The sequence below is a fragment of the Coenobita brevimanus genome, chromosome 96 (assembly GCF_032717465.1).
Source record: "Coenobita brevimanus isolate Jiangsu-jjx chromosome 96, ASM3271746v2, whole genome shotgun sequence".
NCBI classification, from domain to species: domain Eukaryota; kingdom Metazoa; phylum Arthropoda; class Malacostraca; order Decapoda; family Coenobitidae; genus Coenobita; species Coenobita brevimanus.
The window spans coordinates 26,607,270-26,628,402 of NC_137049.1; the positions used below are offsets into that span (position 1 = coordinate 26,607,270).

The window sequence follows — 21,133 nt, forward strand, 5'->3', positions numbered from 1 at the left end:
ACCTAAGGTGGAGTGAGAGGAAAAGGTAGGCTGTCATGGAAAGAATAACCTTGAGTGTCCTTTGCCCTCCAGTGCATTGATGTTCGCTGTTGATTTGATGGATGTTTATGTATGACTGTTTACATGTGTGTTTATAATCATGCAAACGCGCACGTGTGGATGTATTTTGTATGCGCATCTCATGTATTTGTTTGTGTGTATGTGGATTCCTGATAGCTTCCAAAGACCACAGCGGCGTAACACAGAAACTAACACGCAGACTCAACACATTTCTGCCTTTGTATTCTGATGAGAGAAAATTCGTGGAAAAATGAGTTGGTGCAGCTAATTCCACTGGGCATTTTTTATTCTCTTCCTCAAAATACTGCGCATTAAAGGCCTAAACAGGTAGCGGATTTTGACTTGTAACAAGGATGATGACGAAGGAGAACAGAGAGGGAACGAAGAAAATGAAGGAGAAAATTGAAAGGAGAAGAGAGGGAGTTTAGAGAACGAATGAAGAGAGAAATGAGAGAAGCAAAACTGGAGACAGAACGAAGAGGAGAGAATGGTGAAGGAGTTAGGAATTAGAAATAAAAGGAGAGAAGGGAAATACAGGAAAAATGAAAAGAGAGGTATTGAGTATCAAAGATAAATGAACGAAGGTAGAGAAGAGAAGAAAGGATAAAAAAGGTAGAAGGGATGGGCTGAGAGAGTTAAGATTGTAGAAAAGGTGGTAGAAAGGAAAAGGGTGAAAGAATTAAAGAGCAGTGAGGAGGAAAGGGGTGAAGAGGATAGGAGAGAAGAGGAGACAGCATAAAGGAGGTGAGAGAACGACAGAAAGGCAGAGATAAGACTAAAAGAGAGAATGGATATGATGAGAGAAGAGGAGTGAAAGTAGACGAAGGGAAAGAAGAAAAAAAGTATTGGCGGGTAAGGGGAAGAGCAAGAAAATGAAGGAGAACCGATGGAAGGTATGATGAGGAAGACAAGTTAGAGGAAAGGAAATTTAGGATGAGAGAGAATAAGAAATGAGAATAATGGAAATATTAAAAAAAAAAGTGGAGGGAATAGAGAAGAGGAAAGTATAAGAAAAATAAGACAACATAAAAGACAAGAGAAGACAAGAAGAAATAGAGAGGCCAGAGGAAGAAGAAAGTCAAAAGAGGGAAAAGAAGACTGTACAGAGAAATGAAAAGGAAAAAATGAGAAAAAGAAAGATATATACGAGGGGACAGAAGTTGAATATAAAAAACAGGAGGGTGAAGAGACAGCTTAGAAGGGGCTGAGTAAGGATGATGATAGGGTAAGAGACAAGATGGGTGAGAGATGAAGAAAGGGGAGGAGGGTGAGGGGACAAGGGGTGAGGGGAGGATGAAGGCTGAGAGTAAATCTAAGTTCTAATTTCCTCCCCAAAGTTGCAATGTCTTCTGCCGGAATGAAGCTTTGGAATGAAAGTCTCTCTCTCTCTCTCTCTCTGTCTCTCTCTCTCTCTCTCTCTCTCTCTCTCTCTCTCGTATAATTGTACATATATACATAGATAGATAGCTAGATCTGTGTGTGTGTGTGTGTGTGTGTGTGTGTGTGTGTGTGTGTGTGTGTAAATACATATGCATATGTATTTGCATTAGTATATATTAATAGAAACTGTGTAACAAGCAAATTCCATTACTTTCACCTGGACGTGAGGGCCCATGGCTGGGATGAGCTTAATCATATGAGTTTCATCTTTTGCCTATTTGGACAAACACAGTTTTCTTCTGTATTTCCATCTTTCATTTTTTTTCGCAACATTCTCTCCTTTTCTCCTAATAATGTCTCTGATTCTTTCCATCACTCGGCCAGACATCTCTCTCTTATTCAGTCTCCTGTCCAAGTCTTCCTAGTTAGTGAGTCAAGTTTGTTTAGGATCCTTTTGGGGTGGTCAAGAAGTTACTTAAAATTTCCGGTTTATGGTTCTGAATTTTTTTCAGTAATGAATGGATGTGACTGATATTTCATTTTTCTGTTTCTGTATGTGGCGAGTAATGTGTCACTGTTAGAGAGAGAGAGAGAGAGAGAGAGAGAGAGAGTGAGAGAGAGAGAGAGAGTGATATAACTGTACCCAGAGAAGGCCGTACTCAGAGAAGGCTGCTTGTTGTCCGTTTCAATTGCCTTTCCACCCCTATTATGTCTCTTTTCTAACCTTTCCGTTGTCCTTCAATCACTACTCCCCCACGCAAGTCTTTCTAGAGTCATCTTTCATTTTTGTCTTACTGTGAATCGTATCATCTATCCTGTTTGCCTGTCCCTTCTTTTCTTCCTTTCCTCAGTCTCACATTCTTCTATTTTTCGCCATGGCCACAAGGCCTACTAAATGCTGAATTTGTTATTGCGCCGTGTTTTTTTGTTTTTTTTCACTTATTCTCTAGGGAGTCTAAGTCAATGTAGTGTTGTGAAGGATGGAATCTGGCAAAATACATCCGCAGAGTTTTATAAGCATCACAATACGAGGTGGAGGGGTGGGGGTGGGTATTGTTGGTGTGACTGAGGTGCGAGTGCTTTGCCTCTGGGACGTGGCTGGAGTGTGTTTGAGGAGTGTGTCCAGAGACGAAGGACACCTCTTGGGATATACGAATATTGGAGCTGTGGATACGGTTGTGGTAGGTGATGCTATAAAAGGTATCGTTTACCTTGTTTTTTCACACATTTTTCTCTTCTTTCTTTTCCTACTTTCACACAATACAGCTTCCACGTTTTATTTCCGCTTCCTCTTTTGAATATGTCTACTATTATTTTAGAAAAATTGTGTGCGAAATGCCTCATTCTAACAGGAAAAAACGAGACGATCTACAGAACACCAATTTTTTAGCACTAACTCACCTATTTTGTGCAGGAAGGATGCGTAGTCGGCTAAGATGTCTGGATTTTCTGGGTGCGAGGCCACTAAGCTTAGGTAGACGTCCTCGGCCTCCTTACTCCTTCCTTCCTGCAGGAGTAGGTCGGCTAGGAGACGTCCTGTGTCTCCTCCTCTTCCTCCTCCTCCTTCACCACCTCCTCCTCCTCCTTCCTCTTCTCCTTCCTTTTCCGGGTCGAAGTTGTGTTGGAGGAGGGCTATGGCGGGCTGGATGCGACCTTGCTTCCTGGAGGAGAATGGAGAGAAGGAAAGAGATAGTGGAGAGATTAATGGCCGGAACAGAAATAAGAGAATTAAAAAAATACGTGAAAGAAGGAATGATTGATCCAGATGAATAGGAAAAAACATAGTGGAAAGTTGATGCAGACGAGTGTATGACGAAGGATGGTATATCATGGGAGGGAAGGGTCGTTTATGAGTAGGGATAAATGCCTGAAGTTAGTTTTATCAAGACCAATCCTCAAAATATGCACATTGAGGCAAAAGGCAGATGAAAAGAAATGGAAAAAAATGTAATGAAAGAATATGCAAAGAGGGAGAAGAAAAAAAAAGAAAATACTGGACAATACAGGTGCAAATGACCAAATAAAAGAATGTGAAATAAAATGGAATGAAACAATAAGTGTTAAAGAATAAGGCTATGAAGAAGGGAGGAATTAAAAAGAAAAGAATGAAAAAAAAATAGTGCAAGACGGATAGACTGGGAGGAAGGATGAAACGTGTCTTAAATTTGCTGGGGAGAGAGAGAGAGAGAGAGAGAGAGAGAGAGAGAGAGGTAAATACTAGGCTAGTGGCAAAGAAGGGTCAGAAAACAGGAATACGATAAAAGGGACAATAAATAAAGATTGAAGAAGGGGAAAGAGAAGATGATAGGTTGATGGGAGATAGCTTGATTAGTTGGTAGGGAGGACGACAAGAAGAAGGAGGAAGAGGAGGAGGAGTAGACGGTTTAGAAGGAGGCTAATGAAGGGTGGAGAAAGAGAGAAGAGTGACAAAGGTAAGAGAAAGAGTGTAAAAGAGGATGGAAAATAGTAATGGATAAAGATGATTTTCTGACAAGATGGAACGATAGGGAAAGCAAGTTGGAGAAGGAAAGAAAAGGGGAGAAAAAGAAAGAGAAGAAAATGAGGAGTGAAAGGAGGGAAGAAGTGTAAGCAGGTAGCAAAGAGAGCAAAGAGGAGAGGAGAGAAGAGAAGGGGGGACGAAAGCACAAGAAAGAAGGAAGGGAGGAGGAGTAGAAAAAAGAGTGACGTAAGAACAGAGTGAGGGCAAGAAAAGGAGTGTAAAAGTAGAGGGAAAAGGAGGAATGATGGATATTACGAGTGACAAGAAAGGATGGATAGAGAGCAAAGAAAAAGAGAGGGAGGAAGAGCATTAGAGGAGGGAGAGAATAAAAGCAAAGAAAAAGGGAAACGAGTAGTGAAGGAAAGATGGGATGGGAGGAGAAATGGAGGGAGAATAAATAAGGGAGGAGGGTGAGATGATGAATGAGAAGAGATGGAGGGAAGAAGAAGATTAATGTTAGCAGTGGAATAACTGAGGAGGAAGAGTGGACAGGGAGGGAAAGAATAAGAGAGAAAGATGGAGGGAAAGGTAGTAACAGAGAGAGGAGGAGAAAAGACAGGAAAGGAGGGAGAAGGAGGGACAGGTGAACGAGGGAGGGATGGAGGGAACTATTGGATTAGTAGTGGAGAGAGAGAGAGAGAGAGAGAGAGAGAGAGAGAGAGAGAGAGAGAGAGAGAGAGAGAGACAGACAGACAGACAGACAGAGAGAGAGAGAGAGAGAGAGAGAGAGAGAGAGAGAGACAGACAGACAGACAGACAGACAGACACAGACAGACAGACAGACAGACAGACAGACAGACTGTTAGATACATCACATAAACAGAGTTAGATAGACAGACTGACTGATAGATACGTTGACAGAGATTGATAACTGACTGAGAGAAAATTTTATAGGTTGACAATAATATCAACAGTTAGATCTCTGTACTCATATACTGATAGTAAGAAAAAAAGACTATGAAAAAAACACACACTATAAAAACACTCTATGCCTAGAAATCTATAGCTTTATATATATATATATAAGGAGGAAAATCTATATAAACAGATAAAGAAAGAAAAAGGAAGTTTGGTAGCTAAACAGAGAGACGGATGGAAAGATGCCTAGACAGGTACTAAGGTAGATAGATTAGCACAGGCAGGTTGATAAGTTGATGGATAGACTAGATAACCATGCATAAGTTGATAGAGTTTGCCAGAGGACGGAGAGAGAAGGCGGGGGAGGGGGAGGGAGAGAAAATGAGGGAGCGGGAGGGACGGGAGGAAGAGTAAGGGGGAGGGAGAGAGGAAAGGAGGGAGGGGAAAGGAGTGGGACGGAGGGAGTTGGATGGAGGGAAGGAGTGTGTCGAGGGGAGGGAAGGAGAGAGGGGGAGGGAGGGAAGAACGAGAGAGAGATAAGGAAAGTAATCTAAGTTAACGTAATTACCAAGTTGTTATCCCTCCCTAACTCCCTCCCTCCCCCCCTTCCTCCAGCTCCCCCTATCTCCTCTCCATCCCTCCCCACTCTCATTCCCTCTCCCTCTCACGCTTCTCTCTCTCTCTCTCTCTCTCTCTCTCTCTCTCTCTCTCTCATTTCTCCATTTCTTATTTTAGTTGGTCTCTCCTCCCTTCCTTCTCTCCTTCGTCCTATCGTTTCTCCTTCCTTCTCCTCTCCATCTCCTTCCTTCCTTCCTTCCCTTCCATTCTTTCCTTTTTATTTTCTCCTATTTCTTTCACTTTCATCCATCCTCTTCATCAGTTTGTCCCTCTCGTCCTCACCCTTTCCCTCCTTTCCCTTCCCTTCCCCTCCTCATCCTCCCTCCCTTCCTCCCTCCCTCCCTCCAATCTTTTCCATCCATGTTTGTCTTTTTTTTTAATGTTTCTTTTGTTTATATATTTTCTTTTTTCTTGATTTTACATTTCCCTGATCTGATATTTTTCCTCCTCCTCTTCCTACTCTGTTTCCTTTGTTTCCCCGCCTTTCTTCTTTAACTACCCTCTTAACGGGGGACCTTGGATGTAAAGTCGACCATTACGTTGTGTTACACTGGAAGATTAGGACTTAGAAGAAACCATTTGTCGGCCTCCGTGCAGTCGATAGGTGTAAAATCTAAGCCTCATCACTTCAGTTCATTTTCAAGCTAGATATTATTTCCTCTTCTAATTTGTTTACTCCATCTTCCTAATTTCTTCGTCTCTTTCGCCTTCTTCCTGTATCTTTTTAGTTTTCTCTTTGCCTCATAATTTTACTTTCTGTTATGTCTTAAATTCTCCTTTCCATCTTATCCATTTAATAGTTTTTCCTACTTTCATCATTTTTATTTCTTTCTCTCTTCCCTTCTTTTTCCCTCTATATTCCTTTTTATTTTTATATTTCTCATTCTCTCTCTCTCTCTCTCTCTCTCTCTCTCCTTCACCTCTTTGTTTTTCTCTCTTCCTCACAATTTACTTTTTTTTTCCTCCTAAATTCTCTCCTCCTTCTTCCTCCCCTCGTTATCCGTCCCTTCCCCTCGTTATCCCATTATCTTCCCTTCTCCATTACCCTATTTTCTAACCTCTCTCTCTCTCTCTCTCTCTCTCTCTCTCTCTCTCTCTCTCTCTCTCTCTCTCTCCTCCTCTTCTTCTTCTTCTTCGTCTTCTTCTTCTTCTTCGTCTTCTTCTTCTTCTTCGTCTTCTTCTTCTTCTTCGTCTTCTTCTTCTTCTTCGTCTTCTTCTTCTTCTTCGTCTTCTTTTTCTTCTTCTTCTTCTTCGTCTTCTTCTTCTTCTTCTTCATTTTCTTCTTTCTTTTGTCCTATCTCTTTCCACACCTCCATCTATTTAACTTCTATTTTCTCTCCCCTAACTTCCATAATCTTATATTTTCTTTTCCTTCTCTTCTTCCGTTTCTCCCACTTCATGCACTACCTCATCCTGTCTGTCCATCTCCTCTCCTTGTCATTTCCGTATCTCTATTCTCTTTCATTTCCTCATCCTAGTCTTCTTGCTTGTCTTGTTACTTCCGTTATTCCCTAATTCGTTCTTATTTTCCTTTGCCCATATTTCCTCACTGCCTAGTTCTCTCCTAATTGTTTCCCAGTTTCAGTTCTGTTTCATCCCCTCAGATATGGAATAAACTAATAAAAGAAATCATTTAGAGACTGAGAAACGTGATTTATTAAAAAAATGAATATAGAAAATACCATAGAAAAGGAATGCATGCAAAAAAATTAGTCTCAGAGAATCTTATGTGCTTCCTTCTGGCCTGTGCTTCCTTCTTCCTTGCATTAAAAAAAAAATACAAAGGAGGAGAAATGGGAAACGGGGATAGAAAAATATTAAGCACACTAGAGTAATATAGAAATATAAAAAAAGAAAATACTCCATCAGGTCTAGAATGATATTGACTGCATAGTGATTGCTTAATATTAGAAATGCATCTGCTCTGTCTAGACAATATTGAATAGCTAATGAAATTTGTGTATTGCGTCAGATATTAATTATGAAATGTCCATGTGAGGTAATGTATACAGGGCAGCTAAAACAAGGTGTAGCACACCCCCACACACCCCCAAACACACACACAAATAATAATAGTAATAATAATAATAATAATAATAATAATAATAATAATAATAATAATAATAATAATAGTAATAATGATGATGATGATGATGATTAACTAGAATTCTGAAATTCGTGAAGCAATTTTCAAAGAACTTCACATTCCAGATGATAATGCCACATTCCAGATCAGAGCACATTTTATGATGTTATTCTTTTTGTGTAATATAAAAAATAATATGAGATTTAATATACTGGATTTCTAAGCAACGAAACCTTGATAAAATGTCAAAATTACCTTGAAAATGACCTTGGAGGTCAAATTTGGCATTTCCACATGTCGGAATAGGGTCATATTACAAGTAATTGGTAATTCATTATGATCTTTAAATGCAGAAAAGTAGCATTTTTTAGCATTTTGAGCAACTTTTTGAAGGTAGGTCCAAAAATCGTCAAAAACCAAGAAAAAATATTGATGTGTCTTAATTGCTGTTATGAAATCTTAAAAACTATACACAATTAGGATTCTGAAAAATCCTTTTATCACTGTCGACCTAATATTAAGGGACTTATGGTATGACTCAATTTTTTTTAAGGATTTTGACCTGTGACCTTTAGATCAAAGTCAAGGTTATTCATTCTATGCAGATCATGTTCACTCGTGACCCACTGCATTTCCACTGAGTTTGGTCAAAATCGGCCAAATGCTTTCCTATTTAGCACCTTCAGACATGAGCCGACCATTTTCATGATCCTCAATATCTCAAAAATTATTTGTTGGATCTCAGTATCAATATCCAGGTGCACTGGTAAATGCTGACGACTACAAAGTGGAACATTTGAAAAAGCAATCGATTCAGTAGTTTTTGCTGTGCAGGAGGGCAAAAACTGAAAATAACAGCGGGCCCTAGTGCTACAAAAAAAAAAAAAAAAAAAAAAAAAAAAAGCCAATAGAAGCCTGCAACCAAGACACATCATTCCTGAATATTTCAAGTCTCCATCTCGAACGGTCTTGGAATGCCAGACTTCTAGGTATTCACCCCCCCCAACCAAAAAAAATAATAATGATATATACATTATCAATAAGAACTCCACGGAATGTGGAGTTCTTAATAATAAAAGGGAGAGGGAATGGTAGACAAACCTTGCGGGAGAGAAAAAAAAAAAAAAGGGGGGGCAGATCAATAACGGACACGAAAAAAAATACAGAAAAAAAGGGAAAAAATAGTTCAAGCTGCCAGACAGGAAAGGAGGCAAAAAAAAAAAAAAAAAAGGCAGAAAAATGACAGACAGGAAAGAGGTCGAAAACATGCAGACAAAAGAGACAAACCTGAAAGCAGACAAAACAGACAGAGGAACCGTCAAGAAATGAGAGACCGACAAGAAACCTAATAAAATCTGAGACAAACGGGCAAAAATATGTTACTGGTAGACAATATAAATGACGAACAAACAAAAGAGAAAATAAAGTTTCTCTACACAGAAATCCCGATACACGAATAAAGTAAACAAAATTCAATAGACAAATTTTTCATAAAAAAAAGAATGACAACACAAAAAAAAACACACACAGATAAACGCAAAACACAGCAAGCCTAAACCAACAGAAAAAGCAATAGACAGTAAAAAAAACATCTACTGACAAACATAAAGTGCAATAATTCTGAGAGAAAAAGCAACAGGCTGACCTAGTCGACAAATAATAGTAAACAAAAAGAGCTCACAGAAAAACACCAGATCAGGAGACAAAATTAAAACTAACTAATATCAAGGACAAATAAGTACATAAAACGAAACAGTTAGACCAATGAGTAGAAAATATTAACAAGAGAAAAAAACAAAATGAAAGACAAACAACAAAGCCAGTGCACATTAGACATAAAGAATTTGCAGAAAAACACGGACAAAACCTTTTAAGTTGCTAGCAATCAAGTGGGGACATGTGAAAGCGTGAATTGCCATACGTTGCGCTACGTCTCAGGGAATCCACTGCTTCATTTATGCACCCCAGGGTCGGGTACATAAGAACCATAAGATGCATAAAAAAAAGAAAAAAAAAACATAGGAAAACAGAATAACAAAGCACACACACACACACACACACACACACACACACACACACACACACACACACACACACACACACACACACACAAAATAAAGAAAAAATACACGGACAGGCAAAAGAGAAAGAAAATCAGAACAGTTTGACATAATTAGTGACTCTGTTCAACTTTCCACTGTAAAAGTTAATAAGTATTGTCAGCCTTCATCTTTGTATGCGGTCAGTTTTGGAATGATCATTTTTTTTTTCCCCACTGTTTTTGACCTGTAGTATTTTAATTCCAAATCGTCCAGGCATCTCGAATTGAACAGGTCTTGACTTTAACTTCACGTTTGTTGAACTCTCTTTAGAAGGTACAGGTTCAGAAGTTTTACAATCTTAGGTTCCTTTTTTATTTGTAGCAATAAGAAAACTAAAAACAGAACGGAATGTCAAAGAAAACAAATAGGCAGAATAATGGCAGGCAAAGCAAAAGGCACTGTAATTGTCTCCAAGGAGAAGTAATGTTTCTGGCTGCATGGGAATGATCAGGTCACACAGTGGGAGAACTGTCAACAACAAAACACTGAGAGAAATAAATATGTGAATAAATAAAAACAGCGTGTCCAGTGAAATAATTACCTGTAGATAAACGAATCCACATGTAAAGAAATTGTAAACTCACCTCCAAATAAAAACAAATAGCCACCTAACAAGATAAGCAAATAGGACAAATAACAGAAAAAAAGAGGCTACTACAAAACTTACCTTATGAATATGCCAAGGTTAATAAATTGATATATACACAAAAAAAATTAATTAAAAAAAAAGTCAGCTTCAAAGCGTGGGAAAGCTCCTGGCCTCGTGAGGGTGGCCAGGATGAAAAAGTGCGAGAACAATCAACAGCATGCCCAGTGAAATGATTGTGATAGATGAAAATAAAAAACAATAAATAAATAATAAACTCACCTCCAAAGCGTGGCAAGGTTCCTGGCAGCATGGGGGTGACCGGGGTGACACCTCAGGGCCACGCTCAAGTGCCATTCTGCCTCCGCTTCCCGTTTTCTCTCATCTGCTTCCCATTTCTTCTCATTCGCTTCTCGTTTTCTCTCACCTGCGTCCCGTTTTCTCTCAGCGAACTGTTTTCTCTCCAGTGCATCCAGTTCTCTTTCAACTGCATCCCATTCTCTATCGATATCCCATCTTCTTTCATCTTCATCCATCCTCTTTTTCTTCTGTTTTCTTTCATCTAGCTTCCATTTTCTTTCATCCTCTTGCACTCTTACGTCATCCCACCTTCTCTCTTTCTCCAGCTTTCTCTCTTCCTCTGGTTCTCTCTCTTCCCTCACCTTTTGTTCACTCTTTACTTCGGCCTTCCAATTTTTCTCCACTTCTGGTTTCCACTTTCTTTCCACCTCATCTTTTCTTTTTTGTCCCTTTCTTACCCATATTTCTATTTTCTTTTCCCGGTTGCCAGTCATTTGCTGATCTTCACTGCTTTGAGCTGCACTTACACTATCCTTTTGCCGATAATCGCTGTTCTGACCAAAATTTTCACCGCTATTTGGCTTTTCTCTGACTTTTTCAGCCCGATTTTCACTGTTCTGATCACGATATTCACCGTTCTGATCCCGATTTTCACTGCTCTGATCCCGATATTCACCGTTCTGATCCCGATATTCGCCGTTCTTTGTCCGATTTTCGCCGTTCTCTCCCCGATGTTGGCCGTTCATTTCCGCGGTGGCATGGGTCTGGAGCAGGAGGGAGGCCAGGTTGTTGTGTGCGCTTGGGTAGGCCCACCATAGCCTGAGGGAGGGAGGGAAAGGGAGAGAAGGGAGAGAAGAGAGGAGGAGAAAAAGAATAGGGGGGAGAGAACAAAGGAAAGGGGGAAAAGAATAGAAGGGAGAGAACAGAGGACAAGTGGAAAAGAATAGGAGGAAGAGATTAAGAAAAGTAAAGCAAAGAGAGAATACGGAAAAGTAAAATAGTTAGGGGATAAATGAATGAATATAAAGGAGAGAATAACGGACATATCAGCATGGGCAGAATAAAGGAAAGAACAACAGGACGAGAATAAATGAAAGAGTAGCAGGGAAAAAATAAAGATGAGAATAGAAAGGAGAGAGTAAAGGGAATATTAGCAGGCAGAGAATATAAAAGGGAGAATAAAAGGATATGTAAAAAGAAACAAAAACAGCAGGTAGAGAATAAGGAATGAAAAGAAGGGTATGGGACACACAAAGGTATGAAATAGGGGAGAAATACGGATGAAATGTATGGAAAATGAACAGAGGAAAAACATAAGAAACAAAAAAGGTAGGAGAGGACAGAAAAAATGGATAATAGAAAAAGAAGAAAAGACGGAAGAGGAAAAAATTGGAAGGGAGAGAGGGGAAAGGTGAATCAAATATTAGTGGTCTGTGCAGTTGATAAGTGAGTAATAATTATAACATAGCCTGAGCTTATACCTGCCACTGAATCATGATGATGATGATGATGATGATTCCATATAACTGTTCCATTCCCCACTTTTCTCCTCCCCTTCTATCTCTTCATTTCCCTCTCCATTCACATCATCCATTCCTCACTACCCTTTTCATCATCAGTCCCTATCTTTCTTTTCCCTTCCTTTCCACATCATTCTTGTTTCGTCTATTCCACACATCCTTTCTCCCTAATCACCTCATAGTTTCCTTTCCACATTTACCTTGCTTTTCCTAAATTCCTCTCCTCCATTCTCTTTATCCGACTTTCCCTTCCAGTCTATACCACCCCCTTTCCTTCATTTACGCATTTCCCTTTTTGGTGGGTGGGGGCGCCCGCCATCTACTTAATGTAGTGTTGCCTGCATCTTCCTTCATGTCTAACACTATTTTACTGCTTCTGCCTTCCCTCCTCCTATTTTCTCCCATCCATCCTCTCACTGTTATTATCCCTCTTTCCACTTCAGGTGGGACCATTCCCAGTGACATGTTAAATGGTTTGCTGTCACCCGGGAAACCATCTACAACGCTGGGTGACTATACTGTATAAGCAAATAACGGGGTGATGTGGAGCCAACTATGGTGCCTCTGTTAACTGGATGGAGACGCATATACGGTTTCCATCCAGGAACCAAGCCTCCACAATAATCCCGCACCATCCTTTGGCAAGGCGCTGTCTGCAGTAAGGCTCATTGCACAGAACGGCCCTGCAGGGGCGACTGTATGCCTACTGTTGATGGGGCTGCTCGACCAGAGAGAACGGGGTTATACAACAACAACACAAAAAACTCACTTTTCTTATCTGCATTCAGCAACGCGTCCTTCCCATCCATCCTTCACATCCGTTCTCTCCATCCACCCCTTTCCTACCTTTCCACTCCTTCCACATCATTCCCATTCCTTCCATCTATTATTTTGCCTCTCCAATTATTCATTTTCTTCCATACCCTTTCCTTCCATCTCATCCCATTTCTTGCTATTCCTAGCTTTTCTTCTCTCCATCAACACTTACTCTTTCCTTCTGTGCCATCCTCTTTACGTTCCATTCCTTAAATCATCTCTCCTCGCCACCCACTCTTTCCCATTCCTTCCAGCCCTTTCCTCTTACTTTATTCCTCATTACCTTTCTCTGTTTCCACTCCTTTACTTCTCCTCAACTTTACCTCTTTCCCCCATCTTTCTCTTCTTTGCTTTTCACTCACGCCTTCCCTTCCTTTCCCTTCAACAACTTCCACTTTCCATTCCTCACGTCTCATCTATTCCATACTGTCCGCTTTCCTTCCAGCCCTTGCTTGCCCTTCCCTCATCCTTCCCTTCATTCATTTCCATCACTTTCCTTTTCTCCTGCAACCCCTTTCCTTCTCTTTACCATCATCCCCTTCCTTTCAACAACTATTTTCATCATTTTCGCACGTTTTCCCACTTTTTTTTATTTTCTTATATTCTCTGCATTCCTCTTTATACATTATTCAGTCTCCTCACTGTTATTCTTCCCTTCACCCCATCTCTCTTTCATTTATTTTTATGTTCACCCCTTCCCTTCCCTTGCCCTCCCCTCTCTTCCACATCATCCCCCCCTTCCCTCCATCACTTCCCTCAAAAACTAGGTTCATCCCTTATTCATATTTTTCCTCGTTCTGTTTCCCTCTTTTGTCCATTCCCTTCCTCTGTTTACCTTCCTCCGTTCTCTCCCTCGCTTCCTGTTTTTCTTCTTTTCAGTCCAACTCTCCTCTCTATCTTCCTGTTCTTTATACGTTTCTTTAGATCCCTTTTCCTCTTCATCACCATATCTCTCCCCATCTTCCAGTGTTTTCATTTTCTTCTTTTTCTAGCTCTTCTTCGCTCTCACTTGCTATGTAAATACCTTTCCACATTTCTCAGTTTTTCTCTTCTTTCCCACCCTACCCTTCTCCTCTCTCCCCATTCGACTGTTTCTCCTTTGTCTTTTATACCTTCCTTCTCCCCTCTTCTCTTGTTTTTTTTGTTTTTTTCATGTTATCCTCTGTTTCGTCCTTATCCCTTTCTGTCTAATATCTCGCTACTCTTCGTCTGGCTCCTTCATTTTCTCACTCCTCGCCCACCTTCCTTTTTGCCTTGTCCTCATTAAGTTCCTTTTCCTTTCATTATTTTCTCCTCTTTACTTCTCCCTTTCCTCTTTCAAACTTCTCTTTCTCCCCCCTCTTGCCCTTTCTACTTATCTTTCTCTCTCCTTCCCTTGTTCTCCCTCCTTCTTCTTTGTTCGTTCGTTCCTTCTTTTTCCTCCTCTATTCCCCTCGCCGTTCTTCCTTTCCGTTCCTCCCTTTCTCCCACTGCTTTCTTCTCTTCTCATGGCTCCCCGGCTGTGTCTGCATCTTTCCTCCCCCCTTTTTCTCTCACTCCTCGTTCCTCCCTCCTTCTCCTTCAGTTTCCTCCTCCATTACTTCATTATCCTATTCCTCGACTCATAGAATTAAATACCATAGTCATAGTCTTCTCTGTAACAAGCATCGTGGAACGGACCATTAGGTTTCTTGTTTGCTTTTCTTTGTCTCTCTCTACTTCCTGTCTCCTTTCTCCTTCTCTCTCTTCCACTCCCTCCCTCTCTTTCTTTCCCACTTCCATTCCTTTCCCTTATCTGTCCTCATTCCCTCTTCCTGCGCCTTCTTCCCCCCCCCCTTTTTTTTTTTCTATCTCCTCTTCCTTATTCCTCTTTCTCCGTCTCCCTTCCTCTATACCATCCACTTCTCTCCGCTTCAGTGACTCTTACCTCCTGTATTTTTAGCCTCCCTCCTTTTCCTCTTTCCCCTCCCTCCCTCTTCCCCCTCCCCCTTATATCTTCTCTCCCTCTTTCCTATCCCTCTTTCTCCTCCCCCTCTCTTTTCCTCCTCCCCTTCCATTTCCTGTTCTTCTGTGTCTCTTGCCTCCCCCTTTCCTTTCTCCTCCTTCTAATCCTCTCCGTTTCTCTCCTCTCTCCCTCCCTCTACTTCTTTCCCCCATTCCTTTCTGGCTCTCTCCTTCCCCTCTTTCTCCTCTCCCTCTCTTCCCTGCCCTCTTGTGTCTCTTGCCTGCCTCCTTTCCATCACCATTAGCCAGGCCGCCCATCCAGGCTCCCTTTTCGCCCAACTTCCCACGCCACCTTAAGCCACCCTTCACTCGCCTTAATTGCTCGATCGACACCCACACAGACACACTGATAGACACAAATAGATAGACCGATAGACATTCGTACAGCTCCCTAGTGAAAAATGCAGATAAGCCTTGGCTGTAATATATATATATATATATATATATATATATATATATATATATATATATATATATATATATATATATATATATATATATATATATATATATTGAAATAAATACATACATAAATAGCAATATGGTTTTCGTCCTTGACATTACGGAATATTTGTGAAGTTTTGAGGCAGTTGGTTACCAGATGACTCCTTTCCAGGGAACATTTTCTTTATAGCATCTCCGGTTACTCACTTTATTCAAAAGTCTTTACGTAAAACATTGTCCAGGTCTTCTTAGGCTTCCTTTGGTTTTTGATGTAAATGGATGTATTCGTTGACGTGTTGCTGGACTGACTATAATTAGTTGGGTTAATCTGCGTTTGTATAATCAAAAGACAGGCAGACCAATGTGCAAAACAGACAAAGACAGATGTATGTAGGCTCACTGCGGTGCCGACTGTGATGTAAGGACGTGAGACCTGGACCCGATATGCTATGGACCAGAAAAGGGTGGAGGCTGAAAATAAAGCGCTAGAGGTATATGTGTGGGGTGGAACGGCATGATTGAGAGAAAGAGAGAGAGAGAGAGAGAGAGAGAGAGAGAGAGTGTGTGTGTGTGTTGGAAACAGAAGAATGAGAAAATGTCCTGATTAAAGTGTCAGTTCATATCTAATTAGACTCATTCGGATCCACTCAGACTATTTTGGTGCAATTAGGTCATATTAGGTCCATTTAAGGCCTGAAATGAACATACTCAGATCCAGGGGTGGGATCCATAGGCATAATAACGATCAATTCCCTGTCGTAACACATTTTCTTATTTACTCATTTATTTTGTTTGTTATTTAGTAAAGGAAGGAGAAGATGCAAGGGAAAACTCTACATTCTCCTTCCCTTGTTCTTCCTACTGAAAACACATATACTCTGTGATAAAATTCCTCTCACAACTCACATTTGCTTTTTCAAGGACAAACAAGCGGGAAACAACATACACCAGTCGATTTTATGCAGCTGAGAATGAGTCATAGGAGCCTCAGATTGGTAAGGAAACTTGTCACTGAGCAAGAGGTTTTACAGGATCTCCTAAACCACCAAAGGTATTCTTCTATGTGTACACAGATTTGGTGCGTAGAATAAAATCAGGGAGGGAGAGAGCTAATGTGAGTGGCAGGTAGAGAAATGGGCGTCGTGATGGACAGGTAGACAGACAAACAAAAACAGAGAGCTAAGGTGAGACTGACAGGTAGAATTAACAGGTGGAAAATGTGCCTGATGATAGACAGGCAGACAGGCAGATGATCAGGTAGCGAAGTGAGCCGAGTGGGTCTTGATGAGGCAAGTAGATGAGATAGACAGAAGGGTATGAGATGGCTATGACTCCCAGGCTTCCATGGCTAACTCTCAGCTGATTTAACCACCTGGTGTTAGCTTAATAGGAATACTCAAGTTGCTACGACATTTAGAGGGTGATATTAATAACACCTTCGGGCTCCTATGACTCAAGCTTAGTTAAATAAATTCGTCTGGCGTTAGCTGGAATAAAAACCCCATGTAATCCCAACCATACGAAGGGTTAAATATCTATAGCGATCAGACAGACATATAGACAAAAGGATACATATAAATATATACTCGAAGATGGACAGATACATGCGAAAGAATGGTTTGATAGATGCTTTATCCTTCTCCCGATAGGCGACTGGAGACTAATACAAACTGGCTCTCTGTCCATATCAGTCCATATGAGGAGTTTCTCTTCAAAGGGAGAGAAATAGCCAGAATTAACCCTCGTCAAGCTGGCCAAGTACGATTTAATATGACTGTCTATAGCAAGAGCAGTACTTATGGAATCTGAAGTGTTCAAACGCGTAAGTCTATGTGTGTCAGAATTTATTAACGTTATCTGTAAGAACCAACAGGGCACAAGTATAGGCTAGGTTATTAAATGACATAATAATAGCGCCCACTATAGACGTCTGCCAAGAGTAGGACTCGAACCCAAGCTCAGTGCACCACACAACAGGAGGAGAGCGAGATAATCACAGAAACAGTATGAAAAAAATATACAGACATAATAACGGTACACTACCCAGCCATATTTCTATTTACAAGGACGTTTGGATGATTACTTGCATAATACCATTTTGTGTACACTCGGTGTGTTTTGCTGTCTGCTGCACACACACACACACACACACACACACACACACACACACACACACACACACACACACACACACACTCTCTCTCTCTCTCTCTCTCTCTCAAGCTTCCCTTAAAGACGACAAGGCTATTTATCCTTCCTCCTCCCTCCTCCCTCTTACCCTTTCCTCCTTCCGTCTTTCTTTCTCTCCATTTTTTCTTGTTTTTTCCTCCTATTTTTCTTATTCCTTCTTCTGTTTCCTGTTTTCTTCTTTCTTTTACATAAATATTCTTTTCTTCCCTCGTGGTTTTCATTCTTTACTTTGATCGTTATTTTATATCTCTATCTCTCATTCTCTTTATTTCTCTCTCTCACTTTTCTCTTAGTAGTTACTTTTCTTTAAACTCTTTCCTCTTTTATTCCCTCTCGTCTTCTCTCTCTACCCCTTCTTGTTCTCTTCCTCTTCACAGTTTTCCCCTATCTACTTTTTATTTCTTATACTCCTCTCTCTCTCTCTCTCTCTCTCTCTCTCTCTCTCTCTCTCTCTCTCTCTCTTTCTCATTTACACTCACACTTTGTTTCTCCTACACCCACTGTTTCAAATTCCTTCATACGGTCTCACAGTCCCTACCATATACTCATTGTCTCAGTCTCTCTCTCTCACTCTCACTCACTCTGCTATTTCATATTCTTTGATGCTCTCTCATAAACCCTCCCTTACACTCACTCTTTGTCTCACACTGTCTTTCACACTCGCTCTTCTTTCCTCAGTCTCAGTTTCCTCCACCCCCTTCCTTCCTCCCCCCTCCTCCCCCCCCTCCATAATTACCTCCACTGTACCTCTCTCCAGTATCTCCTCCCGACTATATTTTTCCCTCCCTCCTTTCTTCTTGCCTCCCTGTCCCCCTCCCCCTCCCCTCTGCTCTTTCTCTTTTGTCTTTCTCTCCTTACTCTTTCCTCTCTTCTCTCTCCCTCCCCTTACTCCTTCTTTACTTCCCTCCTCTCTTTCCTCCTCCCCCCCTTACTTTTTCTTACGCACTCTTTCTTCTCTTCCTTCCTACCCTTAGCAAAGCTTTTTTTTTTTCTCTCTTCCCATTTTCCCCTCACTCTTCCCTACCTTTTCTTTCTCCCTCTGCCTCACTTTTTCTCTATTTTCTTTCATTTTTCACTTTCTTCTTTGCTCCATCGACTACTTTTTCGTTTCTCTTTCCTTTTCACTTCCTCCTTCTCTCTTCCATCCTCCTTCTCTCCTCTTCCTCCCATTTCTCTTCTTGCTTCCTACCCTTCTCTTTCTTTATTTTTTCTGTCCTTCCTATTCTATTCTGTCTTCTGCCCATTTTACTCCCTCTTCCCCTGTCCCATCTCCTTTCCTCTTTATCGCCCCTCTCTTTTTCTTCTCTCCTCCTCCTATTACTCTTTCACGACATTCTTCCTTTCATTACTCTTTCTTCTTTCCTCGAGCATTCTTTCCTCCTCCCATTTTTCTTTTTCCTCAACTTTCCATTGTTTCTGTCAACTCCATCCCTTCTCCCCTCATGTTCCCTTCCTCCTGCTGTCTCTCTTCCTCTTCCCCTCTTCCTTCATCTTCCTTTTATTCATCATTCTTTACAGTTCAAGTACCATTTTTCTTCTTTTCTCTCCTCCTCCTTTCTCTCTTTCCCCCTTTCTCCTCTTGCGTTCACCTCTTCTCCCTTCCGTCTGTCTCTATAATCCTTCCCTCACCTCTCCCAACCCATCTTCCCCCTTCCCTTTCACCCTTCCCCTTCCTCTCATCCTTCCCCAGCCCCCCACCTCTTCCCCATCACTCCTTTGTTTTTTCTTCTCATCTTTCCTCGCCTTTTGTTGGCTATCTCCTTCATCCCACTCCATTCATCTTACTTAGTCTTCATTCATCTTCTTCTCTTGCCCACTTCCGCCTCCCCTTTCCTCTCCCTCCCTCCACTCCTCTCCTTCTCTCCTCTCCATTTTCTCGTCTTCTTACTTTCCTTCCTTTGCTCTTTGCCTCTTATTTTCTTTTTGTTCACTTCCTTACATCTACGTCATTCATCTCCCTCCTCTTTCATTTCTTCCCCACTTCTTCCTTTCCTCTCTTCCTCTCCTTCCTTCTCTCAAATAACCATCTTCCACCTCCTTTCTCTGTTTCCTCGCCTTCCACTCTCATCTTCCCTTCTCTCTTTTCTCTCTTTCTCTACCCCTTCTTACTCAACTTACTCCTCCCTTCTCGCCGTACCTCCTCCTCTCTTCCATGTCCTTACACTGTCTCTTCCTGTTTCTCCTCTCCTCCTTCCTCTCCTTTCCCGCCCTTCTTTTCATCTCTTCCTTTTCCAAAACCCCCTCTTCCCCTTCCTCCTCTTACTCATCCTCGCTTTCTGCTTCCTTGCCTCGTCTTCTTCTTTCCTCTCATCTCACCTTCCCGCTCTTCCTTTCTCTCACCTTACCCTCGCTCCCCTTAAGCGACCTCCCCCACCTCTTACCTGTTATCTACTCTCCTCAATCTCCCCCATCTCCCCCACCGTACTCTCTCCCCTTTCGCCCTGCCTTCTCTCCCTCTCACCCCTTCTCTTCATGCCTCACTGTTCTCTTTCCATGCAAAATTATCTCCTTTCCTTACCTGCGCACCTGCCCACCTTTCGTCCCACCTGTCTGACCTACCTGCCTATTTTACTCCATCTACCTCCCAACCTGCCTGCTTCTCTTTCCACCTCTATATCCTGCCTTGCTACTTTTCCCTCTACCTGTCGGCCTTTCCACCTCCGTGTCTGCCTGTCTGTCTACCTGTGTACCTCTCAGTCTTTCTGTCTCTCTTGTTACCTGCTCGACTTGCTTGCCTGTTCTTCTTTCTTCATTACCTACCTCCTCCCTTCCTCTCTTTCTACGTGTCTGCCACGCCTGCTTACCCACCTGCCTGTTTCTCTTCCAGTTTACCTTTTTGTTTGCCTGCCTCCCTACCTTCCTTTTTCCCTACCTACCTATCTCTCACAGCCTCTGTACCTCCCATTACGCCTGCCTACCTGCCTACCAACCTGAACGCATGCCCTACTACCTGCCTACCTTTTCTTTCTGCCTATCTACTTATCCTTCCTATCTGCCTGCCTCTCCCTTTACCCTCCTATCCTCTGCTTACCTACCTACCTTCCTGAAAGTTTGCCTGCCTCTCTTCTAGCCTCCTTCCCTACCTACCTGCCTGCCTGCTAACCTTCCTATCCTACTTGATTACCGATTTTTCACCCTCTCACGTGTCTCAAGTTCTCTCCTCTCTCTCTCTCTCTCTCTCTCTCTCTCTCTCTCTCTCTCTCTCTCTCTCTCTCTGTCATCTGTTAATCCATCCATCCATCCAACTATTCATTTATCTGTCTATCTATCTGTCTACCTGTCAATCAATCCTTTCCTTTCCACACCACTTTCCCTCTCCACATCCCTCACTCTCGCCGCCCTCTTCTCCCTCCTCCTCCAAGCTCTCTTCATTACTCTCCCCTCCTTCATCTCTCTCTCAACCTATCTTTATCACCTCCTTTCTCCTACATTTTTGCCTCTCCCTTCCTCCCTCGTCTCTGCGTTCTATCTATCTTTCTGTCTATCTATCTTCACGTCTATTCTTTCCATGTGTATACTGTATCTATCTCAGTTCACTCCTTTCATCGCTTCGTGTATCTGCTTTTGTTTTTGCTTCTTTCATTCTCTTTAATTAGATGACTTTTTTTTTATCTTATTTTCTTCGTTATTCCTGGTGACTTTACTGAACTTTCTGAATGCCCCTGTAATAAAGGAAATAAAGGAGGTTGT

The 21,133-nt window shown here is 41.6% G+C and overlaps 1 protein-coding gene across 1 annotated transcript in view; it reads right to left on the reverse strand.

Annotated features, from left to right (window-relative positions):
- LOC145413516 (protein O-mannosyl-transferase TMTC1-like) overlaps positions 1-21,133 on the reverse strand; it is a 243,726-nt gene that overhangs the window by 5,910 nt on the left and 216,683 nt on the right. The window contains exons 13-16 of the mRNA XM_080283212.1: positions 11,243-11,309; positions 10,919-10,939; positions 10,473-10,552; positions 2,842-3,101 (exon numbers count right to left, since the gene is read on the reverse strand). Of these exons, the coding sequence (XP_080139338.1) occupies positions 2,842-3,101; positions 10,473-10,552; positions 10,919-10,939; positions 11,243-11,309 (428 nt within the window). The remainder of the gene's footprint in view (positions 1-2,841; positions 3,102-10,472; positions 10,553-10,918; positions 10,940-11,242; positions 11,310-21,133) is intronic.